Source organism: Mustelus asterias, chromosome 7 (assembly GCF_964213995.1).
Source record: "Mustelus asterias chromosome 7, sMusAst1.hap1.1, whole genome shotgun sequence".
Lineage (NCBI taxonomy): Eukaryota > Metazoa > Chordata > Chondrichthyes > Carcharhiniformes > Triakidae > Mustelus > Mustelus asterias.
The window spans coordinates 3,559,196-3,586,640 of record NC_135807.1 but is presented as its reverse complement, the minus strand read 5'-3'; the positions used below and the strand labels follow the sequence as shown (position 1 = coordinate 3,586,640).

The 27,445-nt window shown below is 44.2% G+C and overlaps 1 protein-coding gene across 1 annotated transcript in view; it reads right to left on the bottom strand.

Annotated features, from left to right (window-relative positions):
- ttc39c (tetratricopeptide repeat domain 39C) overlaps window positions 1-27,445 on the bottom strand; it is a 94,727-nt gene that overhangs the window by 17,893 nt on the left and 49,389 nt on the right. The window contains exons 4-6 of the mRNA XM_078215619.1: window positions 9,091-9,205; window positions 8,087-8,438; window positions 5,143-5,311 (exon numbers count right to left, since the gene is read on the bottom strand). Of these exons, the coding sequence (XP_078071745.1) occupies window positions 5,143-5,311; window positions 8,087-8,438; window positions 9,091-9,205 (636 nt within the window). The remainder of the gene's footprint in view (window positions 1-5,142; window positions 5,312-8,086; window positions 8,439-9,090; window positions 9,206-27,445) is intronic.

Genomic DNA, 27,445 nt, shown 5'->3' with positions numbered 1-27,445 from the left:
TGCTTCAGTACCTGAGGAGTTGCTGACCCCATGATGTAGGGGAGGTCATTGATGAAGCAGCTCAAGATGATTAGGTCGAGGACATTTACCCTGAGAAACTCCTGCAGTGATGTCCTGGAATTGAGATGATAGACCTCCAACCACCAAAACCAGCTTTCTTTTTCAAGACAAAAACAGGAAATGCTGGAAAACCTCAGTAGGTCTAACAACAAATGTGGAGAGAGAATAGAGCCAACATTCAGAGTCTGGATGACCCTTTCTCTCTCTCCACGGATGTGGTCAGACCTACTGAGATTTTCCAGCATTTTCTGTTTTTAATTCAGATTCCAGGATCCACAGTAATTTACTTTTTGTTTCCATCTTCCTATTTGTTAGGTATGACTTCAACCAGTGGAGAGTTTCCCCATGATTCCCAATGACTCCAGTGTGCAAGTGAATCCTGATGCCACACTCGGTCAAATGCTGCCTTGATGTAAAAGGCAATCACTCTCATCTTACCTCTGACGTTCAGCTCTTTTGCCCTTGTTTGGACCAAGGTTCTAATGAGGTGAAGCCTGGCAGAATCTAACTGAGCATCAATGAGCAGGTTATTTCCCACTGTCAATGACACCTTCCATCACTTTGCTGATGAGCCAGAGTAGATTGACGGGCAGTTATTGGTCGGGTTGAATTTGTTTTATGTTTTGTGGTAAGATATACCTGGGCAATTTTTCACATTGTTGGGGCGATGTCAGTTTAGTAGCTGGACTGGAACAATTTGGTTAGGGCGCGGTAAGTTCTGGAGTAGAAGTCCTCAGTACTATTGCCAGAATATTGTCAAGTCCCATTGCCTTTGCACTATCCAGTGCTTTCAGCCATTTCTTGATATCTCGTGAAGAGAACTGGATTGGCTAAAGACTGGCATCTGTGATGCTGAGGACTTCAGGAGGAGACCAAGATCGATCATCCACTCAGCACTTCTGGTTGAAGATGATTGCAAGTGCCTTCTGTTTTCCACAGTTGTGCTGGGCTCCCCCATTATTGAGGGTGGCAATATTTGTGGAGTTTCCTTCTTCAGTTAATTATTTAATTGTTCACCACCATTCAAGAGTGGATTTGAGAGGACTGCAAAGCTTAAATCTGATCTGCTGGTTTGGCACACAAGTAGTACTGTATTGTAGCTTCATCAGGTTGACACCTCAGTTTTTAAGTATGCTTGTTGTTGCTCCTGGAGTGCCCTCCTGTACTCTTTGTTAAACCAGGGTGGATCATAGAATCCCAACAATGCAGGAGGCCACCACTCAGCCCATCCAAACTGCACCGACTCTCCGAGAGACTCTCCTAATTTATACATCTTCGAACACTAGGGGGCAATTAGCATGGCCAATCCACCTAACCTGCACACCTTTTGGACTGTGGGAGCAAACCTACGCAGACACGGGGAAAACATGCAAATCCCCCAGCTTGATGGTAACAACTGAGTGGAGGATATTCTGGGCAATTCTGCTGTTGCTGATGGCTCACAGTGCCTCACGAGGGCAAATTTTTTGAGTTGCTACATCTGTACAAAATCTATCCCATTTAGCATGGGTTGTAGTGCCACACAGCACTATGGATGGTATCGCCAATGTGAAGACAGCACTTCGTCTCAACAAGGACTCTGAAGTGGTCACTCCTAACGATACCATCAGTAACAGATGCATCCATGATGTGGAGTTGCCGGCGTGCTACCAAATAAACCTGTTGGACTTTAACCTGGTGTTGTGAGACTACTAGATGCATCCATGACAAATAGATTGGTACGGATGAGATCATGATGGTTTTTTCTCTTGTTGCTTCCCTTATCACCTGCTACAGATCCTGTCGAGCAACTATGCAGGGAAGAACTCAGTCCGTCGTGGTGCTACTGAACCACTCTTAGTGAGGGACATTGAAGTCCCCCACCCAAAGTACATTCTGCACTCTTGCCACCCTCAGTGCCTCGTCTAAGTGGTGTTCAGCATGGAAGAGTCATCAGCTGTGAGGGGACATTCGGTGGGAAACAGCAGGAGCTTTAACCTGATGCCATGAGATTTCATGGGGTGCAGAGCAGATGTTGAGGACTCCCAGGGTAACTCCCTCCTGACTGAATACCAATGTGCTGGTGGTGGTGTCTGGGACATATCTGTCCACTATGATTCTGAGAGTATGCCACTGCTTGACTAGTCTGTGAGACAGCTCTCCCAATTTTGGCACACGCTCCCAGATGTTAGTAAGGAGGACTTTCCAGGGTAGATAGGGCTGAGGTCAATACCGGGTGGTTTGTCTAGTTACATTCTTTTTTTTAAAGACTTCATAATGATTTCATACAATTGAGTGGCTTGCTTGGCCATTTCAGAGGGCAGTTAGGAATTAAGCACATTGCTGTGGATCTGGAGTCACATGTCGGCCAGATTAGGTAAGGACGGCAGATTTCCTTCCCTGAAGGACATTGGTGAACCAGATGGGGTTATGTGACAACCATTTCATGATCACCTTTACCGAGACTAGCTTTTGTTTTTTAATTTCAGATTTATTAATTTAAAAATTTAAATCTCACCACGCAGCTAGTGGGATTTGAACCAACAAACCCACAGCATATGCCTGGGCCTCTGGATTACTTGTCCAGTGATACAACCACTATGCCACCACCTCTCCCTAATGGTGAACCTTGAATGTCTGCATAACACAAAGCATTTGTGTTCACACGAAGACATCAGCATCAAAGTAGCAGCTGTCAAGGCCAGCTTGTACATACAAAGAACAATGAGCTCAACAGCAAAGGCGACAGGAGGGAAATCTTTTCACACAGTGAATGGAAAGGATTTGGAACGCACTGCCTGAAAGCATGGTGTAGCAAGATTAATTGAGGAAATGAAGAGGGGATTGGATTATTATCTGAAAAGGAAGAATGTGCAGATTCACCAAAGATCCTTAGACAGCATCTTCCAAATCCATGACCACTTCCATCTGGAAGGACAAGGGCAGCAGATACATTGGAACACCACCAGCTGCAAGTTACCTTCCAAGCCACTCACCATCCTGACTTGGAAATATATCGCCACTCCACAGACCAAATGGCTTTCTGAGTTGTTGAATTCTATGTACAGTAACCTTTAATTTTGCCAGTTTACAATTGTACCTTTCGCCACGTCCAATTGTTTAATAATCAAATAACTGGATCTTTTTTATACTTGGGTTGAAGTGAACAGTCGGGTTAAACCCACAAGTTGTCAAAGTGGGGCATCCCTGATGATTGATGAAAGAACAAGGTTGCATCACCAAGACAAGCTTGATGGGTGAAGGCATGTGCACAGAGGGAGGAGGATGAGAAGGGGAAGGTTTCAAATCATTACACACAAATCAAGCTTCCACATGAATCCAGAATATGCTACATGAGGTACTAGTTTCATACAATCCAACATGTTGCTAATAGACCTGGCAACCCAACCACTAAAAGTGCTAACCCTAACCATTGCCCTGGAAGACATTACGTAGTGGCACAGTCTTTTTTCATCTATCAGGAATTCAGAATCATGAGAAAGAAGTTAAACTTTTCTACTTTACGAGGCTTAAAAGGAACCGGAACTTCTAAAATCATATGAAGAGGAGAAACTACTTCTCTCAGAGGGTTGTAAATCTGTGCAACTCACTGTCCCAGAGTGCAGTGGAGAAAGAATTCAAGAAAGAGATAGATATGTTTCTGACGATTAGCATGAGGGCTATGGAGAGCAGGCAGGAAAGTGAAGTTGAGACCAGGATAAGATCGGCCATGATCCTGTTAAATGGTGGAGCGGGCTCAAAGGGCTGAATTGCCTACTCCCGCTCCTAATTCCTATGTTCCTAAGTAGCTCATGAATTCTTGGACAGAATGGCTTGCTGGGCCAATTCAGAGGAAAATCAAGAGTCAAGCATATTTCTGTGGATCTGGAGTCACATGTAGGCCAGACTGGATAAGGATGGCACAGTTCCTTCCGTATGCTTTGTCTGTATAGCGCGCAAGAAACAATACTTTTTACTGTATACTAATACATGTGACAATAATAAATCAAATCAAAAACATACAAACATATGAAATTGCAGCAGAAATAGACCATTCGACTCATCGCGCCCGCTCCACCATTCAATAAGATCATGGCCGATCTGCTTGTGTTTCAAGTCCCACATTTCCGCTCCCCCCCCCCCCCCCACCGCCCGCCACCCCCCCACTCCCATGCACACTGATTACCTTGCCTAACAAGAATCTATTTATGTCAAAAATATTCAGTGACCCCACTTGCCCTGCCTTCTGAGGCAGAGTGTTCCAAAGTCGCACCACACTGAGAAAAACATTCCCCTCATCTCTGTCCTAGAAGAGTCATCTCCAATTTTAAAGCAGTGCCCCCTGGCTCTGGACTCATCCACAAGTGGAAGCATCCTTTCCCCATCCACCTTGTCGAGACCTTTCAGGATCTTATATACATCAATCAAGTCACCCCTCACTCTTCTAAATGCCAGTGGAAGCAAGCTCAGCCTTTCCAACCATCCTCATAAGACAACCTGCTCATTCCAGGTACCAATCTGAACCATCTCCAATGCATTTACATCCTTCCTCAAATAAAGAGACCAAAACTGCACACAGTATTCAAGATGCATTCTCATCAAAGCCCCAAAGGATATTCGTGAACCAGATAGGTTTTTAGTTTCATGAGAAAAGCCTTCAATTCTAGATATTTTTTATTAATTGATTTGGGATTTGAATCCTTTTCCCCAGGGCATTAGCCTGAGCCTCTGGATTACTGATCCAGTGACATTATCACGATGCCACCAAATGGCCAATCCAAGCAAAATGCTCACAATGGTGAAGGGTTTCAATTCTAATTAAAATTAGGAAGTTAAGCAGAATTTTGTTTATTTTTATAAAAATCGTAAAATACTTGTGAAACCATTTACCATCCAGGCATTTGAAATAAGACAGGGATAAATAGATTCAAAAATGGTATTGGTTAAATTTCTGTGGACAGAAAAGAAAATGGCAAAAAGGCAGGTCAAGTAGGATAAAGTCTGTCAACAGGTGTAACAACTATCTTCCATCTCTTATCAAAGCTCTTTTCCATTTCTGCTCATCATAGACATTTTAAGTCTATTAATACAACAGATCTGTACCTCCAATCGTTGAATTCTCCCCTTGAAAAACAGAAACAACGAGGAGTCTGGATAAATGGCTTCCTTTGTCTGTAGGATGTCTTTTGCCTCCCTCAGCCCAGCTTGCGCATCCATGCCGTCCAAAGCGAAGAAAGGACGTACCACTGTGTGGTACCATAGCAAGGCTAATCTAAAAGAGAAAGCAGCAGAGGTTTATCATTTATGCACGACTTAAATACTACGACTCGTTTTGAGTGAGAGGACTGCTTTCTGCAGACACGTGCACAACCAGAGGGCCAAACAAAACTGGACAATAAACCACAAGCACAATCTAGCAAGCTGGAGTGACTAATCAAGTGTTTCACGCTATTGATATGCTGATTGTAAATTAGTATGGGGTGTTTCCTGGATGCTCCATGTGATGAGGCAGGTACCCTCCTGATAGATGGTATCATAGAAACATAGAAAGCTAGAAACAGGAATAGGCCATTCGGCCCTTCGAGCCTGCTCCGCTATTCATTTTGACCATGGCTGATCATCAAATTCAATATCCTGATTCCTCCCTTCCTCCCATATCCCTTGAGCCCCAAGAGCTATATCTAATTTCTTCCTGAAATCATCTTGGGTTTTCAGCTATGAATCATGTTTATGAAACTCTAGAAATCTGTGTACAATTCTCTGCCACATCACCCAGCAGTCTTTGTTCAACACTCCTAATAACTCATGTGTATCAATGTCAATTTTTGTCTCATAACGCTCCACTTTCCAAGATTTTACTCCAAGATATTGCAGTGGACCTTCAGAGATACTTCTGGTGCAACAGTCATAGGCAATGGAAAAAACTTTGGGTATGGCACAGAAAGCCAGTCACAGGGCCAAAGGAGAAGTCTACAGTTCAGCAAAGCCACGGAGAGATTTAGGATCAGAAATAGGAACCTGCTCTGCCATTCAATAAGATCATGGTTCATCTTGTTCCTCAATTCCATTTCTTACCTGCTCCCTATTACACTCGATTCCCAAAGATCAAAAATCTGACTCTCAGTTTTAAATATACTCAACTGTGGAGCAAGCAAAACCCTCGGCGAGATAATACTAAAAATTCATTCAAATTCAACTTTATCATCCTTCTTTCTCACTTCCATTTTTCCACTTCTCCATTCCCGCTCTTCTTTTTGCCCCGCCCCCTGGATTGTAAATAGCCGAGGCACCCCAGCACTAATTCTTGGAGCACTCATTATTACAGCGTGTCAAACAAGAACAATGGTTTCAAACTGATTTAGTTGAGAAACATAGAAAATCCAGATCTGTGAAAATAGAGGTGATGGAAAAACAGTGTTAGGTTTGGGAGTGGATACAAGTGTCAATATATTAGGCAAATTAGCACTTATGTCAGTAGCTAGGAAGTGAACCGGTGAAATAGAATCTAGGGTTGACAAGTGTGACAGTGGCCATATGGTAGGAACAGTGGCAACAAAAGACTGCAGAGGAAGAACTATTTGATCTTAAAAATTGATGGTCTATGGGGTTTGCAAATTAATTTTAAACATGCCGTCTGGTTCAACACCAATTATTCAATAAAGAGATGGAATTCAGGGAAAGCCACCAGAAGAGCAGCAAGCGGAGAGCAGTGCTCTTTGACAGAGAAAAGTATTCCAAGGCACTTGGGCAGAAACATATCATAAACCAGTGGACTCCGAGCCAAAGGTGGTGATACTAAGGGTGGGGGTGGTAACTAAAAGGAGTAACTGAGAGAAGGAGAAGGACGTGGATAAGCAGTGAGGTTTCTAGGTTACAAAGCTACAGGGAAAGACTGAGATACTCAACTACAGTAAATGTAACATTGGGCAAACGCCACATGATCAAAACCATGATCAAATCTCACCGACAACCAGAGCTGGAATAGCAACCCCACTACGGGGGTATTGGTTCCATTTTCCTTCACAAGGTGTAGTTTCTTTAACAAATTCTGAAATAAAACCAGTTTTGGCAGGATATTTAAGGAAAGTTAGTACAGATTTGTTAAAGGCAAATCATGTTTAGCTAATCTGATTTGAGCTTTTAGATGATTAACAGAGAGGAGGATAATAATGCAGCTGTTTTGGTATATTGAAATACAAAGCACAGTAGCAACATGGATATGACATTATAAAACATTTGTTCAGCCTTTACTGGAATAGTGTGTTCAATTCTGTACTCTATTATAGGAAGGATGTGAGGGCTTCAGAGAAGGTGAAGAAAATTTATAACAATAGTTCTGTGGATGAGGGATTTTAGTTATGTGCATAAACTGGAGAAGCTGGGGTCATTTTCCTTAGAGGAGGTTGATGGAGCTGTTTAAAATCGTGAAGGATCTGGACAGTGTAGATAGAGGGAACATGTTTCCATTGGCAGAACGGCTGAGAACTAGAAGACACTGATTTAAGGTGATTGGCAAAAGAACAAAAAGAAAGCTTGCTGTTTAAAGCAGCAAGTGGAAAGATCCAGAACGTACTGCCAGAGAATGTGGTGGAGGCAGATTCAGTCACAGATTTCAAAAGGGAACTGGAAAAGCACCTACAAAGAAAATAATTTGCAGCGCCACTGGGAAAGGACGGGGGAGTGGGACTAGCTCATGTGTTCTTGCAGAGAGCTGGCAAAGGTGTAGCAACTATACCGTTCTGTGACTCCATAAGAACAGGTTTTCAGATGTGATCTGTGAAATAATAAAAAAGCTCATTTTTCAAAACAAGATTGGCGTTCCCAAGCACTAATTACTTGTGCCAACACAAAGTCAGACCATATCAAAGACGATTAATAAGCTGAACTGCCTCAATTTAATTCAGCATGTTCCTCCCCTGAAACACTGCACTTTCATAAGGTGAACAGGAAAGATGATCCAAGTGATATGACACCGAGAGGTATATTTACTCAAATAGATTGCAGTTATAAAAAAATTTAAAATCAGATACTCAATACACCTACTCACGTAGCTAATGGAGCCTTCATGTCCTTACTTTCACTTGCATACATTAGGGAAGATAATCCTTGCAGGCGGTCTCCAGGAAACCCCAGCAGGTTGATGATTTTCAGCAAGTTAGGAGGTACCATTGATATACAAAGATGGAAAAGCCCGTAGCCAAAGCTGACAGCACCTTTCAGTCTACTTAGTGACTCTTCTTGTAGCGATAGAGCAGGAATATGGTTATCATTTGCCCGATCAGACCTCAGCGATTCCTGAGACCTCTTCCTATGCATCATCTGCAGAGCATCAATTTCAGCATAACACTTATTGTAAATTTTCCATGCTTTTCGGAGGATCCACCCACCTTTAATGTATGCTTTAATTTGGGAGGAGAGAAAGAAAACTTTTGTCAATCATTTAGAAGCAACACTTTATTTTAATACCCTTTTTACTGCGGCAAAGCTAAATTGACCAAATACACCAAAAAGCAAAAACAAAACCCAAAAGTCATGTTAAAGAGTAACTGGTGTGCTCTAAACTGTTTCTTTTTTACCAATGAGAAGTGGGCCAACCAAGCTATATGTGCATATAAATATAATCTATATGCAGATATACCTCAGACAGACTGGCAACCGTGCACTAAGGGGCTGAGTGCAAGGCAGCAATATAAAAAATATTAAAGGGAGTATTGAATATAGACAAAAATGACCACAAGACAGAGGCAGAAGTAGGCCATTCAGCCCACTGAGTCAGCTCGGCCACTCAATGAGATCATCACTAATCTGGTATGATAATCCTCAACTTCACTTCCCCTCCCCTTCTCCCCATAACCCTTAAATACCTTGCTGATTAAAAATCTGTCTGTGAACATATTTAATAACCCAGCCTCCACAGCCCTCTGTGGTAAAGAACTCCACAGATTCAATATTATTCCTTTTATTACAAATAGAAATTTTCCAAAGGATATCCAAGTAACTTTCAAAACAGAAACATTAAAATAAAAGCGTTCACCTGAACTGACAACATACCCGAGAGCTCCTGCTTCACAAAGGAAAGTACAGCAAGATAGACTTGACAGTCTGCAATGATGATTTGTCTTTGGAGTCGATCAACATCCATTGCACTGGGCCTCTGCATATCAACCTGTTAAATAGAAGGAAAAGAAAAACTTCAATACAGAACAAGCAGCTCAAAGATCAATTATTATTAACTTTACCTTTCTCCAATGTAAGAAGTCTCACAACACTAGGTTAAAGTCATTTGGAATCATGAGCTTTCGGAGCACTGCTCCTTCCTGTGGAGAGTTGGGTTCACAAGCACGGCATGCTATGAACCCAACTCTCCACTCACCTGAAGGGGCTGCACTCCGAAAGCTCGTGATTCCAAATAAACCTGTTAGGCCTTAACCTGGTGTTGTGAACTTCTTACTGTGCCCATCCCAGTCCAACACCAGCATCTACAACTTCTCCAATGGTCAGATAACTTTGGTATCAAGTGAAGCACAAACTGAACCCTGTGAAATGAAATAATAGAGAGAGCTCCAGGGTAAACCAAGCTTAGTGTCACTCAGCTCCAAATATTAGTTATTTTGCCATGCAATCATCGTGTGCCTGGGAACTCATGGCAGGCTTACTTTCTAATCAAATCCTGTCCTTAATAAGTAGGAGAATCAGGATTAATCTTACTGTCTGATACAGAAGAAACAAAATGAATTTGTTAAAAGGTCTTGGGTACTCAGGATACAGTACAATTTGGCAAACTCGAAAAACACAAAACATGCCAAGAAACAGCTCAGCTTGCCCTCTTCCTGCAATCAAACATAAAAGGCTTTGCAATCAAAGTGCCAAACTTTTAAATGCTCTGCTGGACTTGAAAGCATTGACTAGACCTTGTTCCAAGTTGCATAAAATACTGTACTCCTTGAATTGCTGATACATCAGAACCTGCACATTAAATGATTGTTCTCCTAAAGTTTTCTATAAATATGGACTTTAAAGTTTTGTATCAAAGTGGTCAGTAGTGATCCAAAGGGATTTTAAATTACTTCAAATGATACAAATATCTTTTCCCAAAGGTAGGGGAGTCGAAAACTAGAGGGCATAGGTTTAAGGTGAGAGGAGAGAGATACAAAAGGGTCCAGAGGGGCAATTTTTTCACACAAAGGGTGGTGAGTGTCTGGAACAAGCTGCCAGAGGTAGTAGTAGAGGCGGGTACAATTTTGTCTTTTAAAAAGCATTTAGATAGTTACATGGGTACGATGGGTATAGAGGGATATGGGCCAAATGCGGACAATTAGGATTAGCTTAGGGGTTTTTTAAAAAAAAAGGGCGGCATGGACAAGTTGGGCCGAAGAGCCTGTTTCCATGCTGTAAACCTCTGACTCTCTGACTCTAAATGAGTTATCTGAATTCCCCAGTAATTTGCATGTGTATAATGCCTAGTAAACCACCTCAAGACACTGAATGTTAACAAATGACAGCATCACAGCCAAGATTTAAGCTTCGTTCCTAAACACTTAGACAAAGAACGGAATTTCAAGGAGAATGTCATAAGTGAGTAGAGAGAAGTAGAGACAGAAGTTTAAGGAGGAAATTCCAGAGTTAAGAAGCTAAGTCACGATGTTGTGTGGCTTGGAGGGAGCCGACAGGAGGTTGTGTTCCCAAAGTGCTGTCGAAAGAGCCTTGATGAATCGCTGCAGAGCATCTTGTAGATGGTACACACGGCTGCCACTGTGTAATAGTTGTGAAGGGGTTGAATGTTGAAAGTGGTTGATAGGATGCTAATCAGTGGGCTGGTTTAACCTGCATTGTGTTGAACTTAAGAGTGTTGTTGGAGCTGCATCGTTCAGCTAAGTGAAGAGAATTCCATCACACTTTGGTCTTAAGCTTTGTAGATGATGGACAGGCTTTGAGGAGTCAGGTGAGATGCTCGCTACAGAATTCCAATCCTCTGATCTGCTCTTGCAGCCACAGTATTTGCATGGCTAGTCCAGTTCTATTTCTGGTCAATGGTAACCACCATAATGTTGGGGTGGTATGGTGGCACAGTGGTTAGCACTGCTGCCTCAATGCCAGGGACCCGGGTTCGATTCCCGGCTTGGGTCACTGTCTGTGTGGAGTTTGCACGTTCTCCCTGTGTCTGCGTGGGTTTCCTCCGGGTGCTCCGGTTTCCTCCCACAATCCAAAGATGTGCAGGATAAATGCGTGGAGTTATGGGGATAGGACCCGAGTGGGATTGTGGTCGGTGCAGTCTTGATGGGCCGAATGGCCTCCTTCTGCACTGTAGGATTCTATGATTGAGAGGGGGTTTCGAAGATGGTAATGCCATTGAACATCAAGGAGAGGATTAGATTCCCTCCTGCTAGTGATGATAATTGCCTGACACTTGTGTGATGCAAATGTTATTTCCCCTCGTCAGCCCAAGCCTGACCGTTGTCCAGGTCTTGCAGCATTTGGACAAAGACTGCAGATGACATTAGCATAGTGGAACATAGTGGAGAACATGCCCCTGCCTACATCAATGGGGACAAAGTAGAAATGGTCGAGGACTTCAAGTTTTTAGGTATCCAGATCACCAACAACCTGTCCTGGTCCCCCCCATGCCAACCCTAGTTAAGAAAACCCACCAACGTCTCTACTTTCTCAGAAGGCTAAGGAAATTTGGTATGTCCACTACAACTGTCACCAACATTTACAGATGCACCATAGAAAGCATTCTTTCTGGTTGTATCACAGCTTGGTATGGCTCCTGCTCTGCCCAAGACCACAAGAAACTACAAAGGGTCGTGAATGAAGCCCAGTCCATCACTCCATTGACTCTGTCTACACTTCCCGCTGCTTCGGAAATGCAGCCAGCATAATTACGGACCCCACGCACCCCGACATTAACTCTTCCACCTTCTTCCGTCGGGAAAAAAATACAGAAGTCTGAGGTCACGTACCGACTGACTCAAGAACAGCTTCTTCCCTGCTGCTGTCAGACTTTTGAATGGACTTACCTTGCATTAAGCTGATCTTTCTCTACACCCTAGCTATGACTGTAACACTACATTCTGCACTCTCTCCTTTCCTTCTCTATGAACGGTATGCTTTGTCTGTATAGCACGCAAGAAACAATACTTTTCACTGTATACTAATACAGGTGACAATAATAAATCAAATCAAATGAGTCAAAGCAAGAAGTGTTTAATTTTAAAAATCAGATCTAGCATTTTATAAATCTGTATGAAAGCGATGGTAATCATAGTTCACACATAGTCCGGTGTTCTCCCAAAACAAAACCAACTGCCCAACGGGTGGGAAAACCTTTCCCACCCGATTTCTGGCTCATGCTGCCCGAGAAGCCGGCAGCATAGTGCAGAGTGGGCCACTGCGCATGCACCGATCTGTCAGTGGGGAGATTAGCGCATGCACACTGTCCCCCCCACCCAATGATCAGGACCAATTGCCCCTTCACCCCTTCCATGTATCAGAGGGTACAGAAACCCCTGCTTTTTGAAACTATCAGAACAACGTAGATTAGTTTAAAATAGGGACCACAGAGTGCCTTACATCAAAGGTATCACAACGTGCCTCACATGTATATTGTACACTCAGCCCATCGAGTCTGCTCCGCCATTCAATCATGGCTGATATTTCTCTCATCCCCATTCTCCTGCCTTTTCCCCATAACCCCTGAACCCCTTATTACTCAAGGACCTATCTATCTCTGTCTTAAAGACACTCAATGACCTGGTCTCCACAGCCTTTTGTGGCAAAGAGTTCCACAGGTTCACCACTCTCTGGCTGAAGAAATTCTTCCTCATCTCTGTTTTAAAGGATCGTCCCTTCAGCCTGAGGTTGTGCCCTCTGGTTCTAGTTTTTCCTACTAATGGAAACATCCTCTCTACGTCCACTCTATCCAGGCCTCGCAGTATTCTGTAAATTTCAATAAGATCCGCCCTCATAGAAGGATTCAGCTCCTAGCTGTAATGAATAAGACGTATTCAGCCTCCAGTGATAAGGGGACAGAAAACAGACAAGAAAGATGACTCCCTTCCCGGGACAGCAGGTGTCAGGGGTGACCCCTGACCCTACCGGATTTGCATAGGAGAGGTCTCTAGGCGACGGGGGGATACCTCGCGATTCAGTTGGCCAATGAATTCCCAATTCTGCTAGAAGGTGCAATGCTATAGGCCAAAGTAAATGAGGTGTATGAATATAATTGGACCGTCCAGCTTGGATGACAAGTGGGGGCGGGTGGATCGAATCTTCAGAAATATATATCTGTTGTGCTCATGTGATGGTAACGTCAGAGACAAGTTGGAATCCTCTGACCATCTCGCTCCCAATAGATGTTGGTCAAATAAAGTACATCTTTAACTGCATACTGTCTTTCGCAACTCTTTCTGTTAGTTGAGATCAGCTGAATACAAGAATCCCAGTGGGATGCCCCGAAATAATCAACTTACACTCCCCCACAAATGCCACTTGCAGGGTGGCAGTGGGTCTCCCTCCATCAGCGATCGCACCCCCCTCCCTAATCTCCCAATCGGCTCCGGCTTCCCAGTATGGCCACCAGCTGCCCGCCACCCCCCCCTCCCCAATCCCCTTGGCACTGCTTGGTGCTCAGTGCCAGGATGCCAGGCTGGCACTGCCAAAGGGCACCCCCCCACCCTCCCGAGGGGGGGGGGGGCAATGGCCTCTGTCCCCACCAGCGGGATGAGGACGCCTGTTCCCCGTTAGTGAGAAGCAGTTGCAAACCCCGCTGGTGGGAACCACTTCTGGCTGGGGTGGGGGGGGGGGGGGGGGGGGGGGGGCGGGGGGGGGGGGGGGGGGCGACAATAGCAGCCCAAAAAACTACCTTCCTGGGATCGCTAATCATACGGAGATTCAAATTTCTATATGATACTCAGCTCCGATTTCCAGCACAGAGCTGATGGCGCTTGTAGCGCCTCAAAGGCTTGTGATTGGCTGGATGCTGGTCGCGAATCTCGCGAAAGGCCCCAGCGCAGTGGGCTGGGAGAATCCGAGCTCATAGTCCCTTAAATTCAAAGTTTGATCTGATAATGCAGTTCTTTAAAACCACTAAATTCCTGTTTAATTTGCATTGCTTAGTTCAAAGCACAGGAAATACAGAAAACTCAATCACTGTATAAATCATTAGATCGCAGCTTGAAAGGCATATTCGGTTGTAGGTGCCCTTCTTTAGGAAGGAAGCAGCAGTTCTGCAGTGTGTAAAGGGATTTGGTAAAATGAGACTAGGGATAAGAACGTACATTCATAAATACTTATAAGAGGTTTAGGACACACTTGAGATTATGAGCTCTTTTCGCCAGGCTATTGAAGGTTAAGGTTAAGGCTTTGATGAACTAATTAGGAAAAACGTGAGCATAGACTAGAGGCTTCAGAAATAATTAAAGCTACTGTAAAAAGTAATGCTATTGAGACAATGAATTCCCTATCACAAAGCAGAGTTTATCATAACTTTTCAATGGAGTAAGCAAATGAAAAGTTCAGAGATGGGCAATATTAAAAGTTCTGCGATTCTGTATTTATAGGTGTCTGATATATAGACAAGAAATCTAATGCTCCCCTGGAGTCGAGGCTTAGTGTTAGCATTTCCGTCTCAAGAGTCCAAACATGATCGGTTGGAACTGCACTGCAGACAGTACCAGCAAGCACGAGAAAACTTCACTCTCCAAGGATTTCGGTCAACAGTCAGTGAGATATTTGCATCTAATCAAAGAGGAGTCATACCTTCCCCAACAATCAGAATATGAAATACCATTGAATTAGTTGGTACAGGGATTCTGTCATTCTGTGACTTCAGTAGCACTGAAAGGAGTCATAAAATTTAATAAATTTCCATTTTACTTAAATGCAAGTTTGTTTTCTTCTACCAACAGATCATAGGATTAAGAGTCATGGAATCATGCACAATTTGATTTTTTGTCACATGTACTGGGATATAGTGAAGAGTACGGTTTCTTGCGTGCTATACAGACAAACCATACCATTCACAGAGTACTTTTTGGAGAAGGAAAGGAGAGGGTGCAGAATGTAGTGTTACAGTCATAGTTAGGGTGTAGAGAAAGATCAACTTGGTGCGAGGTAGGTCCATTCAAAAGTCTGACAGCAGCAGGGAAGAAGCTGTTCTTGAGTCAGTTGGTACGTGATCTCAGATTTTTGCATCTTTTTCCCGATGGAAGGTGGTGGAAGAGTATGTCCGAGGATGCGAGGGGTCCATGATTACGTTGGGTGCTTTTCCGAGCAGCAGTAAGTGTAGACGGAAGTCAACAGACGGAATGCTGGTTTGCATAATGTACTGGGCTACTTTCACAACCCTTTTGTAGTTTTTTTGCAGTCTTGGTCAGAGCAGGAGCCAGACCAGGCTGTGATATATCCAGGAAGGATGTTTTCTATGTAAAAATTGCTGAGATTCGTAGCTGACATGCCAAATTTCCTTAGCCTCCTGGGAAAGTAGAAGCATTGGTGAGCTTTCTTAACTATAGCTTCGGCATGGACAGATTGTTAGTGATCTGGACACCTAGAAACTTGAAGCTCTCGATCATTTCCACTTCATCCTCGTTGATGTAGACAGGGGCATACCCTCTACTATGCTTCCTGAAGTCAATGACAATCTCCTTCATTTTATTGACATCGAGGGAGAGATTATTGTCTTCGCACCAGTTCACCAGATTCTCGATCTCACTCCTGTACTCTGTTTCGTCATTGTTTGAGATCCGACCCACCACAGTAATGTCATCAGCAAACTTGAAAATCGAGTTGGAGGGGAATTTGGTCTCACAGTCATTGGTGTACCAGGAGTATAGTAGGGGGCCGAGGACACAGCCTCGTGGGGCACCGGTGTTGAGGATGGTCATGGCTTTGATAAAAGGTCATCTGGACTCAAAGCGTCAGCTCTTTTCTCTCCTTACAGATGCTGCCAGACCTGCTGAGATTTTCCAGCATTTTCTCTTCTGGTTTCAGATTCCAGCATCCGCAGTAATTTGCTTTTATCCATGGTCATGGAGGAGGTATTGTTGCCTATCTTTACTGATTTCAGTCTGTGGGTTTGTAATTCTAGGATCCAGTCGCAGAGGGAGGAGCCGAACCCGAGGCCACGGAGTTTGGAGAGGAGTTTGGTCAGTTGTGGAATATTTGTTTTAAGAACAAAGAACAATACAGCACAGGAACAGGCCCTTCGGCCCTCCAAGCCCACGCCGCTCCCTGGTCCAAACTAGACCATTATTTTGTATCCCTCCATTCCCACTCCGTTCATGTGGCTATCTAGATAAGTCTTAAACGTTCCCAGTGTGTCCGCCTCCACCACCTTGCCCAGCAGTGCATTCCAGGCCCCCACCACCCCCTGTATAAAATACGTCCTTCTAATATCCGTGTTAAACGTCCCCCCCCCCCCCCCCCCTTCACCGTGAACCTATGACCCCTCGTGAACGTCACCACCGACCTGGGAAAAAGCTTCCCTCCGTTCACCCTATCTATGCCTTTCATAATTTTATACACCTCTATTAGGTCACCCCTCATCCTCCGTCTTTCCAGTGAGAACAACCCCAGTTTACCCAATCTCTCCTCATAACTAAGCCCTTCCATACCAGGCAACATCCTGGTAAACCCCCTCTGGACTCTCTCTAAAGCCTCCACATCCTTCTGGTAGTGTGGTGACCAGAACTGGGCGCAGTATTCCAAATGCGGCCAAACCAACGTTCTATACAACTGCAACATCAGACCCCAACTTTTATACTCTATGCCCCGTCCTATAAAGGCAAGCATGCCATATGCCTTATTCACTACCTTCTCCACCTGTGACGTCACTTTCAAGGATCTGTGGATTCGCACACCCAGGTCCCTCTGCGTCTCTACACCCTTTATGGTTCTGCCATTTATCGTATAGCTCCCCCCTACGTTAGTTCTACCAAAATGCATCACTTCACATTTATCTGGATTGAACTCCATCTGCCATTTCTTTGCCCAAATTTCCAGCCTATCTATATCCTTCTGTAGCCTCTGACAATGTTCCGCACTATCTGCAAGTCCAGCCATTTTCGTGTCGTCCGCAAACTTACTGATCACCCCAGTTACACCTTCTTCCAGATCGTTTATATAAATCACAAACAGCAGTTTTGTTGGCTTGTCATAGAAACATAAAAAGTAGGAGCAGGAGGCGGCCATTCAGCTCTTCAAGCCTGCTCCACCATTCATCACAATCATGGCTGATCATCCAACTCAATAGCCTGATCCCGCCTTCCCCCCATGTAAGAACATAAGAACTAGGAGCAGGAGTAGGCCATCTGGCCCCTCAAGCCTGCTCCGCCATTCAATAAGATCATGGCTGATCTTTTTGTGGACTCAGCTCCACTTACCCGCCCGCTCACCATAACCCTTAATTCCTTTACTGTTCAAAAATTTATCTATCCTTGCCTTAAAAACATTCAATGAGGTAGCCTCAACTGCTTCACTGGGCAGGGAATTCCACAGATTCACAACCCTTTGTGTGAAGAAGTTCCTCCTCAACTCAGTCCTAAATCTGCTCCCCCGTATTTTGAGGCCATGTCCCCTAATTCACATTTCACCTACCAGTGGAAACAACTTCCCTGCTTCTATCTTATCTATTCCCTTCATAGTCTTATATGTTTCTATAAGATCTCCCCTCATTCCTTTGAATTCCAATGAGTAAAGCCCCATTCTACTCAGTCTCTCCTCATAAGCCAACCCTCTCAACTCCGGAATCAACCCAGTGAATCTCCTCTGTACCCCCTCCAGTGCCAGTATATCCTTTCTCAAGAAAGGAGACCAAAACTGTACAGAGTACTCCAGGTGTGGCCTCACCAACATCTTATACAGCTGCAACATAACCTCACTGTTTTTAAACTCCATCCCTCTAGCAATGAAGGACAAAATTCCATTTGCCTTTTTAATTGGGGGAGTCTATGGGAAGGTAAAGTGACGTCTGGTAAGTAGGAGGCTTTCAAAAGTGAGTTAACCAGGGTTCAGGGTAAGCACATTCCTCATGAAGGGCAAGGCTGGTAGAAATAGGGAACTTTGGATGACTCGGGATATTGAGGCCCTGGTCAAGAAGAAGGAGGCACATGACATGCATAGGCAGCTGGGATCAAGTGAATCCCTTGAAGAGTATAGAGGGTGTAGGAGTAGAGTTAAGAGAGAAATCAGGAGGACAAAAAAAGGGACACGAGATTGTTCTGGCAGATAAGGCAAAGAGAATCAAAAGAGCTTCTACAAATACATAAAGGGCAAAAGAGTAACAAGGGAGAGAGTCGGGCCTCTTAAAGATCAACAAGGTCGTCTATGTGCGGATCCACAAGAGATGGGTGAGATCATAAATGAATATTTCTCATCAGTATTTACTGTTGAGAAAAGCATGGATGTTAGGAAACTTGGGGAAATAAACAGTGAAGGCTTGAGGAGTGCACATGTAACAGAGGTGGTGGTGCTGGAAGTCTTAAAGCGCATCAAGGTAGATAAATCCCTGGGACCTGATGAAGTGTAGCCCAGGACATTGTGGGAGGCTAGGGAGGAAATTGCGGGTCCCCTAGCCGAGATATTTGAATCATCAATAGTCACGGGTGAGGTGCCTGAAGATTGGAGGGTGGCAAATGTTGCGCCTTTGTTTAAAAAGGGCAAGGAAAAGCCTCGGAACCACAGGCCAGTGAGCCTCACATCTGTGGTGGGTAAGTTGTTGGAAGGTATTTTGAGAGACAGGATCTACAGGCATTTAGAGACACAAGGACTGATCAGGGACAGTCAGCATGCCTTGGTGAGTGGAAAATCATGTCTCACAAATTTGATTGAGTTTTTTGAAGGGGTAACCAAGAAGGTAGATGAGGGCAGTGTAGTTGATGTTGTCTACATGGACTTTAGCAAGGCTTTTGACAAGGTACCGCACAGTAGGTTGTTGCATAAGGTTAAATCTCACAGGATCCAGGGTGAGGTACCTAAATGGATACAAAATTGACTTGATGACAGAATAAGACCCTTCGTCGTCCAGTACTTCCCCGGAGCGGAGAAGCTACGACATCTTCTCCGGCGCCTTCAACATGTCATTGATGAAGACGAACATCTCGCCAAGGCCATCCCCACACCCCGACTTCCTGCCTTCAAACAACCGCACAACCTCAAACAGACCATTGTCCGCAGCAAACTACCCAGCCTTCAGGAGAACAGTGACCACGGCACCACACAACCCTGCCACAGCAACCTCTGCAAGACGTGCCAGATCATCAACACGGATGCCATCATCTCACGTGAGAACACCATCCATCAGGTACACGGTACATACTCTTGCAACTCGACCAACGTTGTCTACCTGATACGCTGCAGGAAAGGATGTCCCGAGGCATGGTACAGTGGGGAGACCATGCAGACGCTACGACAACGGATGAATGAACATCGCTCGACAATCACCAGGCAAGAGTGTTCTCTTCCTGTTGCGGAACACTTCAGCGGTCACGGGCATTCGGCCTCTGATCTTTGGGTAAGCGCTCTCCAAGGCGGCCTGCACGACACACAACAACGCAGAGTCGCTGAGCAGAGACTGATAGCCAAGTTCCACACACGTGAGGACGGCCTCAACCGGAATCTTGTGTTCATGTCACACTATCTGTAACCCCCATGACTTGCCTGGGCTTGCAAATCTCACTAACTGTCCTGTCTGGAGACAATACACATCTCTTTAACCTGTGCTTAACGCTCTCTCCACTCACATTGTCTGTACCTTTAAAACTTGATTACCTGTAAAGACTCGCGTTCCAACCAATATTTTGTAAATTGAGTTTGTGTCTTTATATGCCCTGTTTGTGAATAGAACTCTCACTCCCTGATGAAGGAGCAGCACTCCGAAAGCTAGTGGCATTTGCTACCAAATAAACCTGTTGGACTTTAACCTGGTGTTGTGAGACTTCTTACTGTGTTTACCCCAGTCCAACGCCGGCATCTCCACATCTTGATGACAGAAGCCAGAGGATGGTTGTAGAGAGTTGTTTTTCAAACTGGAGGCCTGTGACCAGCAGTGTAGCTCAAGGATCGGTGCTGTGTCCACTGTTATTTGTCATTTATATTAATGATTTGGATGAGAATATAGGAGGCATGGTTAGTAAGTTTGCAGATGGCACTAGGATTGGTGGCATAGAGGACAGTGAAGAAAGTTATCTCCGATTGCAACGGGATCTTGATCAATTGGGCCAGTGGGCTGACGAATGGCAGATGGAGTTTAATTTAGATAAATGCGAGGTGATGCATTTTGGTAGATTGAACCAAGGCAGGACTTACTCAGTTAATGGTAGGGCATTGGGGAGAGTTACAGAACAAAGAGATCTAAGGGTACAGGTTCACAGCTCCTTGAAAGTGGAGTTATAGGTAGACAGAGTGGTGAAGAAATCATTCAGCATGCTTGGTTTCATTGGTCAGAACATTGAATACAGGAGTTGGGACATCTTGTACAAGACATTGGTAAGGCCACACTTGGAAGGATATTATTAAACTAGAAAGAATGCAGAAAAGATTTACTAGGATGCTACTGGGAACTTGATGGATTGAGTTATAAGGAGAGGCTGGATAGACTAGGACTTTTTTCTCTGGAGCGTAGGAGGCTGAGGGATGATCTTATAGAGGTCTATAAAATAATGAGGGGCACAGATCAGCTAGATAGTCAATATCTTTTCCCAAAGGTAGGAGAATCTAAAACTAGAGGGCATAGGTTTCAGGTGAGAGGGGAGAGATACAAAAGTGTCCAGAGGGACAATCTTTTCACACACAGGGTGGTGGGAGTCTGGAACAAGCTGCCAGAGGTAGTAGTAGAGGCGGGTACAATTTTGTCTTTTAAAAAGCATTTGGAGAATTACATGGGTAAGATGGGTATAGAGGGATATGAGCAAAATGCAAGCAATTGGGATTAGTTTAGGGGTTTAAAATAAAAAGGGCGGCATGGACAAGTTGGGCCAAAGGGCCTGTTTCCCTGCTGTAAATCTCTATGACTCTAATTACCTGCTGCACCTGCAAACCAACTTTTTGTGATTCATGCACAAGGACACCCAGGTCCCTCTGCACAGCAGCATGCTGTAATTTTTTACCATTTAAATAATAGTCCATTTTGTTGTTATTCCTACCAAAATGGATGACTTCACATTTACCAACATTGTTCTCCATCTGCCAGACCCTCGCCCACTCAGACTATCTATATCCCTTTGCAGACTTTCAGCGTCCTCTGCATACTTTGCTCTGCCACTCATCTTAGTGTCATTTGCAAATTTTGATACACTACACTTGGTCCCCAACTCCAAATCATGTGTAAATCATAAACAATTGCGGTCCCAACACTGATCCCTGAGGCACACCATTAGTCACTGATCGCCAACCTGAAAAACACCCATTTACCCCCACCCTTTGCTTACTGTTAGTTAACCAATCCTCTATCCATGCTAATACATTACCCCTAACACCGTGCACCTTTATCTTATGCAGCAGCCTTTGGTGCGGAACCTTGTCAAATGCCTTCTAGAAATCCAGTTACACCACATCCACAGGTTCCCCATTGTCCACTGCGCACATAATGTTCTCAAAGAATTCCACCAAATTAGTCAAATATGATCTGCCCTTCGTGAATCTTTGATTCCCTTCGCTCCAAGTGGTATATCTAACTCCTTCCTGTTGCTCTATTTATGTATTCACAATCTGAAGAGTATCAGTTGAGACTATTAACAGATAGACATTCCACTTGAACAGATTACCTGCATCCACTTTATTTTCAGTCAGATGCTTTGACCTCAACTGCTTACTGTGGTAGCAAATTCTACAGGCTGACCACTCTCTGGGTGAAGAAATTTCTCCTAATCTTGATCCCAAAAGGTTTATCCCCTTAGACTATGACGGTTCTGGACATCCCTACCATCAGGCACATCCTTCCTGCATCTACCTTGTCCAGTCCTGTTAGAATTCCCACACCCCCACCCCCATTCTTCTGAACTCCAGCGAATATAATCCGAAGCGTCTCAATCTCTCTTCATACGTCATCGCCGAATCCCAGGAAACAGTCTGGTAAACCTTTGCTGCACTCTCTCTATAGAAAGTCACCTTCTGCCTGAAAATAAAGTGGATGCAGGTAATCTGTTCAGGTGGAATGTCTATCTGTTAATAGTCTCAACTGATACTTTTCAGATTATTAATACATAAATAGAGCAACAAAGCTTCTCACTAACGGGGTGGAGGGTGATGTAAATGAAGAGGAAGGAAGAGAAAGTCAGAATGAAACATTCACCTGCACTTAAAAATTCACGGCAATACAATTAAAGAAAGGAGAGGGAATGAAAATTTGTTTTCATTCCCTCCCCTTCATTGATCAGTAATCATCTCAAACTAGCCATTATACACATCATGGTGAAGAGTGTCATTATACCATAAAATCCTCCAAGTTGCTGATAAGTAGCAAATAACATTCACACCACAAAAGTTTCTGTGCAACACAGATGTAACACCTGCCTCTTAACCTCCTTGCTTCCCATTGCTCAAGTCCCAAACAGTTTTTTCCAAATGGAACAGCAATTTGAATACATCTTTCAATTTAGGATACTTTATTTGCTTCACATAACATCTTCTTCTACACTGGGGCGACCAAGTGCAAATCGGGTGATTGTTTTAACGAAAACTCAGTCTGCAAATGGGATGGGTCTCCCAGTCACTTGTCATTTTAATTCCCTGCCCATTCCCACTCTGTCTACTCTGCCCTTGGCCTCCTACACTGCCCAAATGAAGCTTGAAGCAGTTAACAGCCTTCCAGACTTAATTTCAGATCATAACCACTGCTCCCACAGCTTGGTATGCCTCCTGCTCTGACCAAGACTGCAAAAAACTACAAAGGGTTGTGAATGTAGCCCAGTCCATCATGCAAACCAGCCTCCCATTCGTTGACTCTGTCTACACTTTCTGCTGCCTTGGAAAAGCAGCCAGCATAATAAAGGATCCCACGCACCCCTGGACATATTCTCTTCCACCTTCTTCCATCGGGAAAGAGATACAAAAGTCTGAGATCACATACCAACCGACTCAAGAACAGTTTCTTCCCTGCTGCTGTCAGACTTTTGAATGGACCTACCTCGCACTAAGTTGATCTTTCTCTACACCCTTGCTATGGCTGTAACACTACATTTTGCACTCTCTCCTTTCCTTCTCTGTGAATGGTATGCTTTATCTGTGTAGCGCGCAAGAAACAATACTTTTCATTGTATACCAAGACATGTGGCAATGATAAATCAAATCAATCTCTCCCATTTTCCACCCAATTACAAGCTTTACCTTTGCTTCTTTTCTCTCCTTCCCTTGCTCTGTAACTTGCTTAAAACCTGTTACATCTCTAACACTTTCCAGTTCTGATAAAGGGCCATCGACTGTTTACTATATTAACTATTTCACTCTTCACAAATGCTGCCTAGCCTAACCAGCATTTTCTGCCCCAACATTCAGTATCATCCTGGCTTATCCTCTATCCTAACACCTTACTCCCACTCTCCCCATACCCCTTGCTGCCACAAACCTGGTTTTGACTGCACTCCCATGGAGTGCCATCGCCATCAGCTTCCAAATTGGAAAACAGGTTTCCGAGCGTGAGCCAGGGAACTCCTGCACCACCTGCCCAGTTCCCTTGGACTGCCTGGTGATCACCCATTCCTTCTCTGCCTCCAGGCCCTTTCAGCTCCACCCCACGTACATATTAACCATCCTGGTGGATGTACCAGTGACCCCCACCACTGCTTGAGCTCTGAAACCCTGAGCTGAAGTTTCTGCAGCTGAGAGCACTTCCTGCACGTATGATCGACTAGGACACCGGTAGCGGCCATGACTTTGCACACATTACAGGACACAGCAAGAATTTCCCCACCCTTCAAGTATTGCCCTGCCATCAATTATGGCCTTAATTTAGCATTTCACCCAAAATATAGCACCTCCACATGAAAGCAAGTCCTCAGCACTGTAGATTAGATCAATTGCCAACTTAGGTCATGTGCTCAAATCCTTGTATTGGTGCTTGAGCCAGCAGCCTTTCTACATAAGAACACGAGAACTAGGAGCAGGAGTGGGCCATCTGGCCCTCGAGCCTTCTCCACCATTCAATAAGATCATGGCTGAAGTTTGTGTAGCTGACAGCAATTCCTGCACACATGATCGTCTAGATTCAGAGGTATTGGAAACAGAGCATGTGTGCTGCAATAGAGGGCTTTGCTCAAATTCATCCTGAAATGTTGCAACAACAGCTCAATACAAAGCAAATTAAATGGTACTTTCATCCTAGAATCACAAATTGATACAAGATCAAAGGAAGGAATGAACATGATGAGACTCATTGTTGCCTACAACAACCTGTATTTATGTTGTGCCTTTAAGTAGTAAAACAGTCCAAGGTAGAATCCATAGAATCCCTACAGTGCAGGAGGAAGCCATTTGGCCCATCAAACCTGCACTGACAACAATCCCACCCACGCCCTATTCCTGTAACTCCACATATTTACCCTGTTAGTCCCCCTGACACCAAGGGGCAATTTAGCACGGCCAGCCCACCTAACCTGCACATTTTAGGATTGTGGGAGGAAACTGGAGCACCTGGGGGAAACCCATACAGATACGGGGAGAACACAGACAAACTCCACACAGACAAACATCCAAGGCCGCAAATGAAACCAGGTCCCTGGCGCTGTGAGGCAGCAGTGCTAACCACTGTGCCATCCTAGAGTGGTTATAGTTTAGGGATTGAATTCCAGAACTTAATTCAAGACAACTGAAAGTACGACTGCCAATGACAGTAATTAAAAATCGAGATGTTCATGAGGCTGGAACTGGAGGAGCAGAGATTTCTGAAGGTTATAGGGCTGGAAGAGGTTCCAACTATGTGGAGGAGTGAGAACTGACTGCACTCGTTAGCCACACTGCAAACAATCTTTCTCCACAGATTCCTATTCTCTATTGCTCTCACTGTCTGCCCCATTGAGAGGCCAGTCCACATTCTGATATTACCCACCCATGCCATCTTGGGTCTTGTATACATTTTCTAGGTGTTTTGTCTTGCATCACCTCTTTTCCCAAACACTTTCCTCTTAATTGTATCACATGTGCAAAATATGAGAGTTGCCTTGATGTCACTGCCTCAAACATGTTCCGCTCCATGCCAGCTTTCTCGAGTACCCATGTGCTTGTCCAGTTGACTGTCCATGATACCTGTAATATATATCTAATCCCTTTCATCTCTCGTGTTCGCATTCCAGTCATGTTACTATTCTTGAGGCCAGATTTCTCAGCCATACATTGTCACCGGCTACACAGGGGTTTTGAGAAGACAAAATTTGTTGCAGTCGGGATGTTGTGGCTACCCCATACTCAACAATGTCACGACCCTTGTTAAGTCTAGCCCAAAGTTCTTTGGTAGACTCTGCATCTGCTGTGATACCTGACCCAAATATAGTGGACGAGATCAACCTGTTCAAGCTAAACTCTGTTAATCAGAATCTTGCAGGTATTTCCAACCCTCCCAGTCACCTTTATCTTGTTAAGATGCATTTCTGATTAACTTGATCATGACAATCCACCAACTCATTGTGAGCAGAAAACTGCAATTAGCATATTGAAGATTTGAAATTCATTGCCCGCCAATCGGTATTCCACCTTTCTGTTCACCAAATGTCTCGTACTTTGTACCTCTACTAATAAAGCCAAGTATCCCATATTTCTTAACAGCCTTCTCAACTTGTCCTGCAATCTTCAAAGATTTGGACATGTACATCCATGGGTCCCTGTTCCTGCGCTCTCTTTTAACATTGTACCATTTAGTTTTTGTTGCCTCTGCTGATACTTCCTGGCATAATGGGCCACTTCACACTTTTCTGTACTAAATGTCATCTCAGGAATCTGACCATTTCACCCGTTTTGCCGATGTCCTCCTGAAGTGTTGTTACTACCTACCCTATTATTTACTACATTGCTGATTTTAGGGTTATCAGCAAATTTTGGAATTATGCTAATGTATACCTAATTCCAGATCTTCAATACAGCAGAATAAAAGTATTGGCCCTGGAAGACATGCTGTGCACTTCCCTCCAGCCTAAAAAAACTGTTCACACTACTCTCTACTGTGTTTCATTGCCAATTTTGTATGCACACAACCCCTTTAATTCCTGGGCTTCAGTTTTGCTAACAAGTCTATTATATGTTGCTTTTGTTTATTCATTCACGAGATGTGAGCATTGCTGACAAGGTCAGCCTTTACTGCCAACCTCTAGCTGCCCTCGAGAACGTCCTCTCCACCACCCTATCCCCGTAACCCCACACATTTACCATCGCTAATCCATCTAACCAACACATCTTGGGACACGAAGGGGCAATTATTTTTTATTTGATTTATTGTTGTCACATGTATTGATATGCAATGAAAAGTATTGTTTCTTGTGCACTATACAGACAAGGCACACTGTTCATAGAGAAGGAAAGGAGAAGGTGCAGAATGTAGTGTTACAGTTATAGCTAGAGTGTAAAGAAAGATCAACTTAAAATGAAGTAAATCCATTCAAAAGTCTGATGGCAGCAAGGAAGAAACTGCGTTGAGTCAGACCTCGGACTTCTGTATCTTTTTGCCGATGGAAGAAGATGGAAGACAGGATGTCTGAGGTGCTGGGGTCCTGGATTATGCTGGCTGCTTTTCTGTGGCAGTGCAAAGTGTAGATAGAGTCAGTGGATGGGAGGCTGGTTTGTGTGATGGATTGGGCTTCATTCACAATCTTTTGTAGTTCTTTCGGTCTTGGGCAGAGCAGGAACCATACCAAGCTGTGATACAACCAGAAAGAATGCTTTCTATGGTGCATCTGTAAAAGTTGGTGAGCGTCGTAACTGACATGGCAAATTTCCTTCGTCTTCTGAGAAAGTAGAGGCGTTGGTGGGCTTTCTTAACTATAGTGTTGGCATGGGGGAGGTGGGAAGAGACAAAAATCAGGACAGGTTGTTGTTGACCTAGACACCTAAAAACTTGAAGCTCGCAACCATTTCTACTTCGTCCCCATTGATGCTGAAATGTTCTCCACAACGCTTCCTGAAGTCGATGACAATCTCCTTCGTTTTGTTGACATTGAGGGAGAGATTACCGTTGTCGCACCGGTTCACCAGATTCTCTATCTCATTCCTGTACTCCATCTCATCATTGTTTGAGATCCAACCCACTACAGCAGTGTCATCAGCAAACTTGAAAATCGAGTTAGGGGGGAATTTGGCTACACAGTCATAGGTATATAAGGAGTATAGTCAGGGGCTGAGGACACAGCCTTGTGGGGCACCGGTGTTGAGAATGATCATGGAGGTGGCGTTGTTGCCTATCCTTACTGATTGCAGCGTGTGTGTT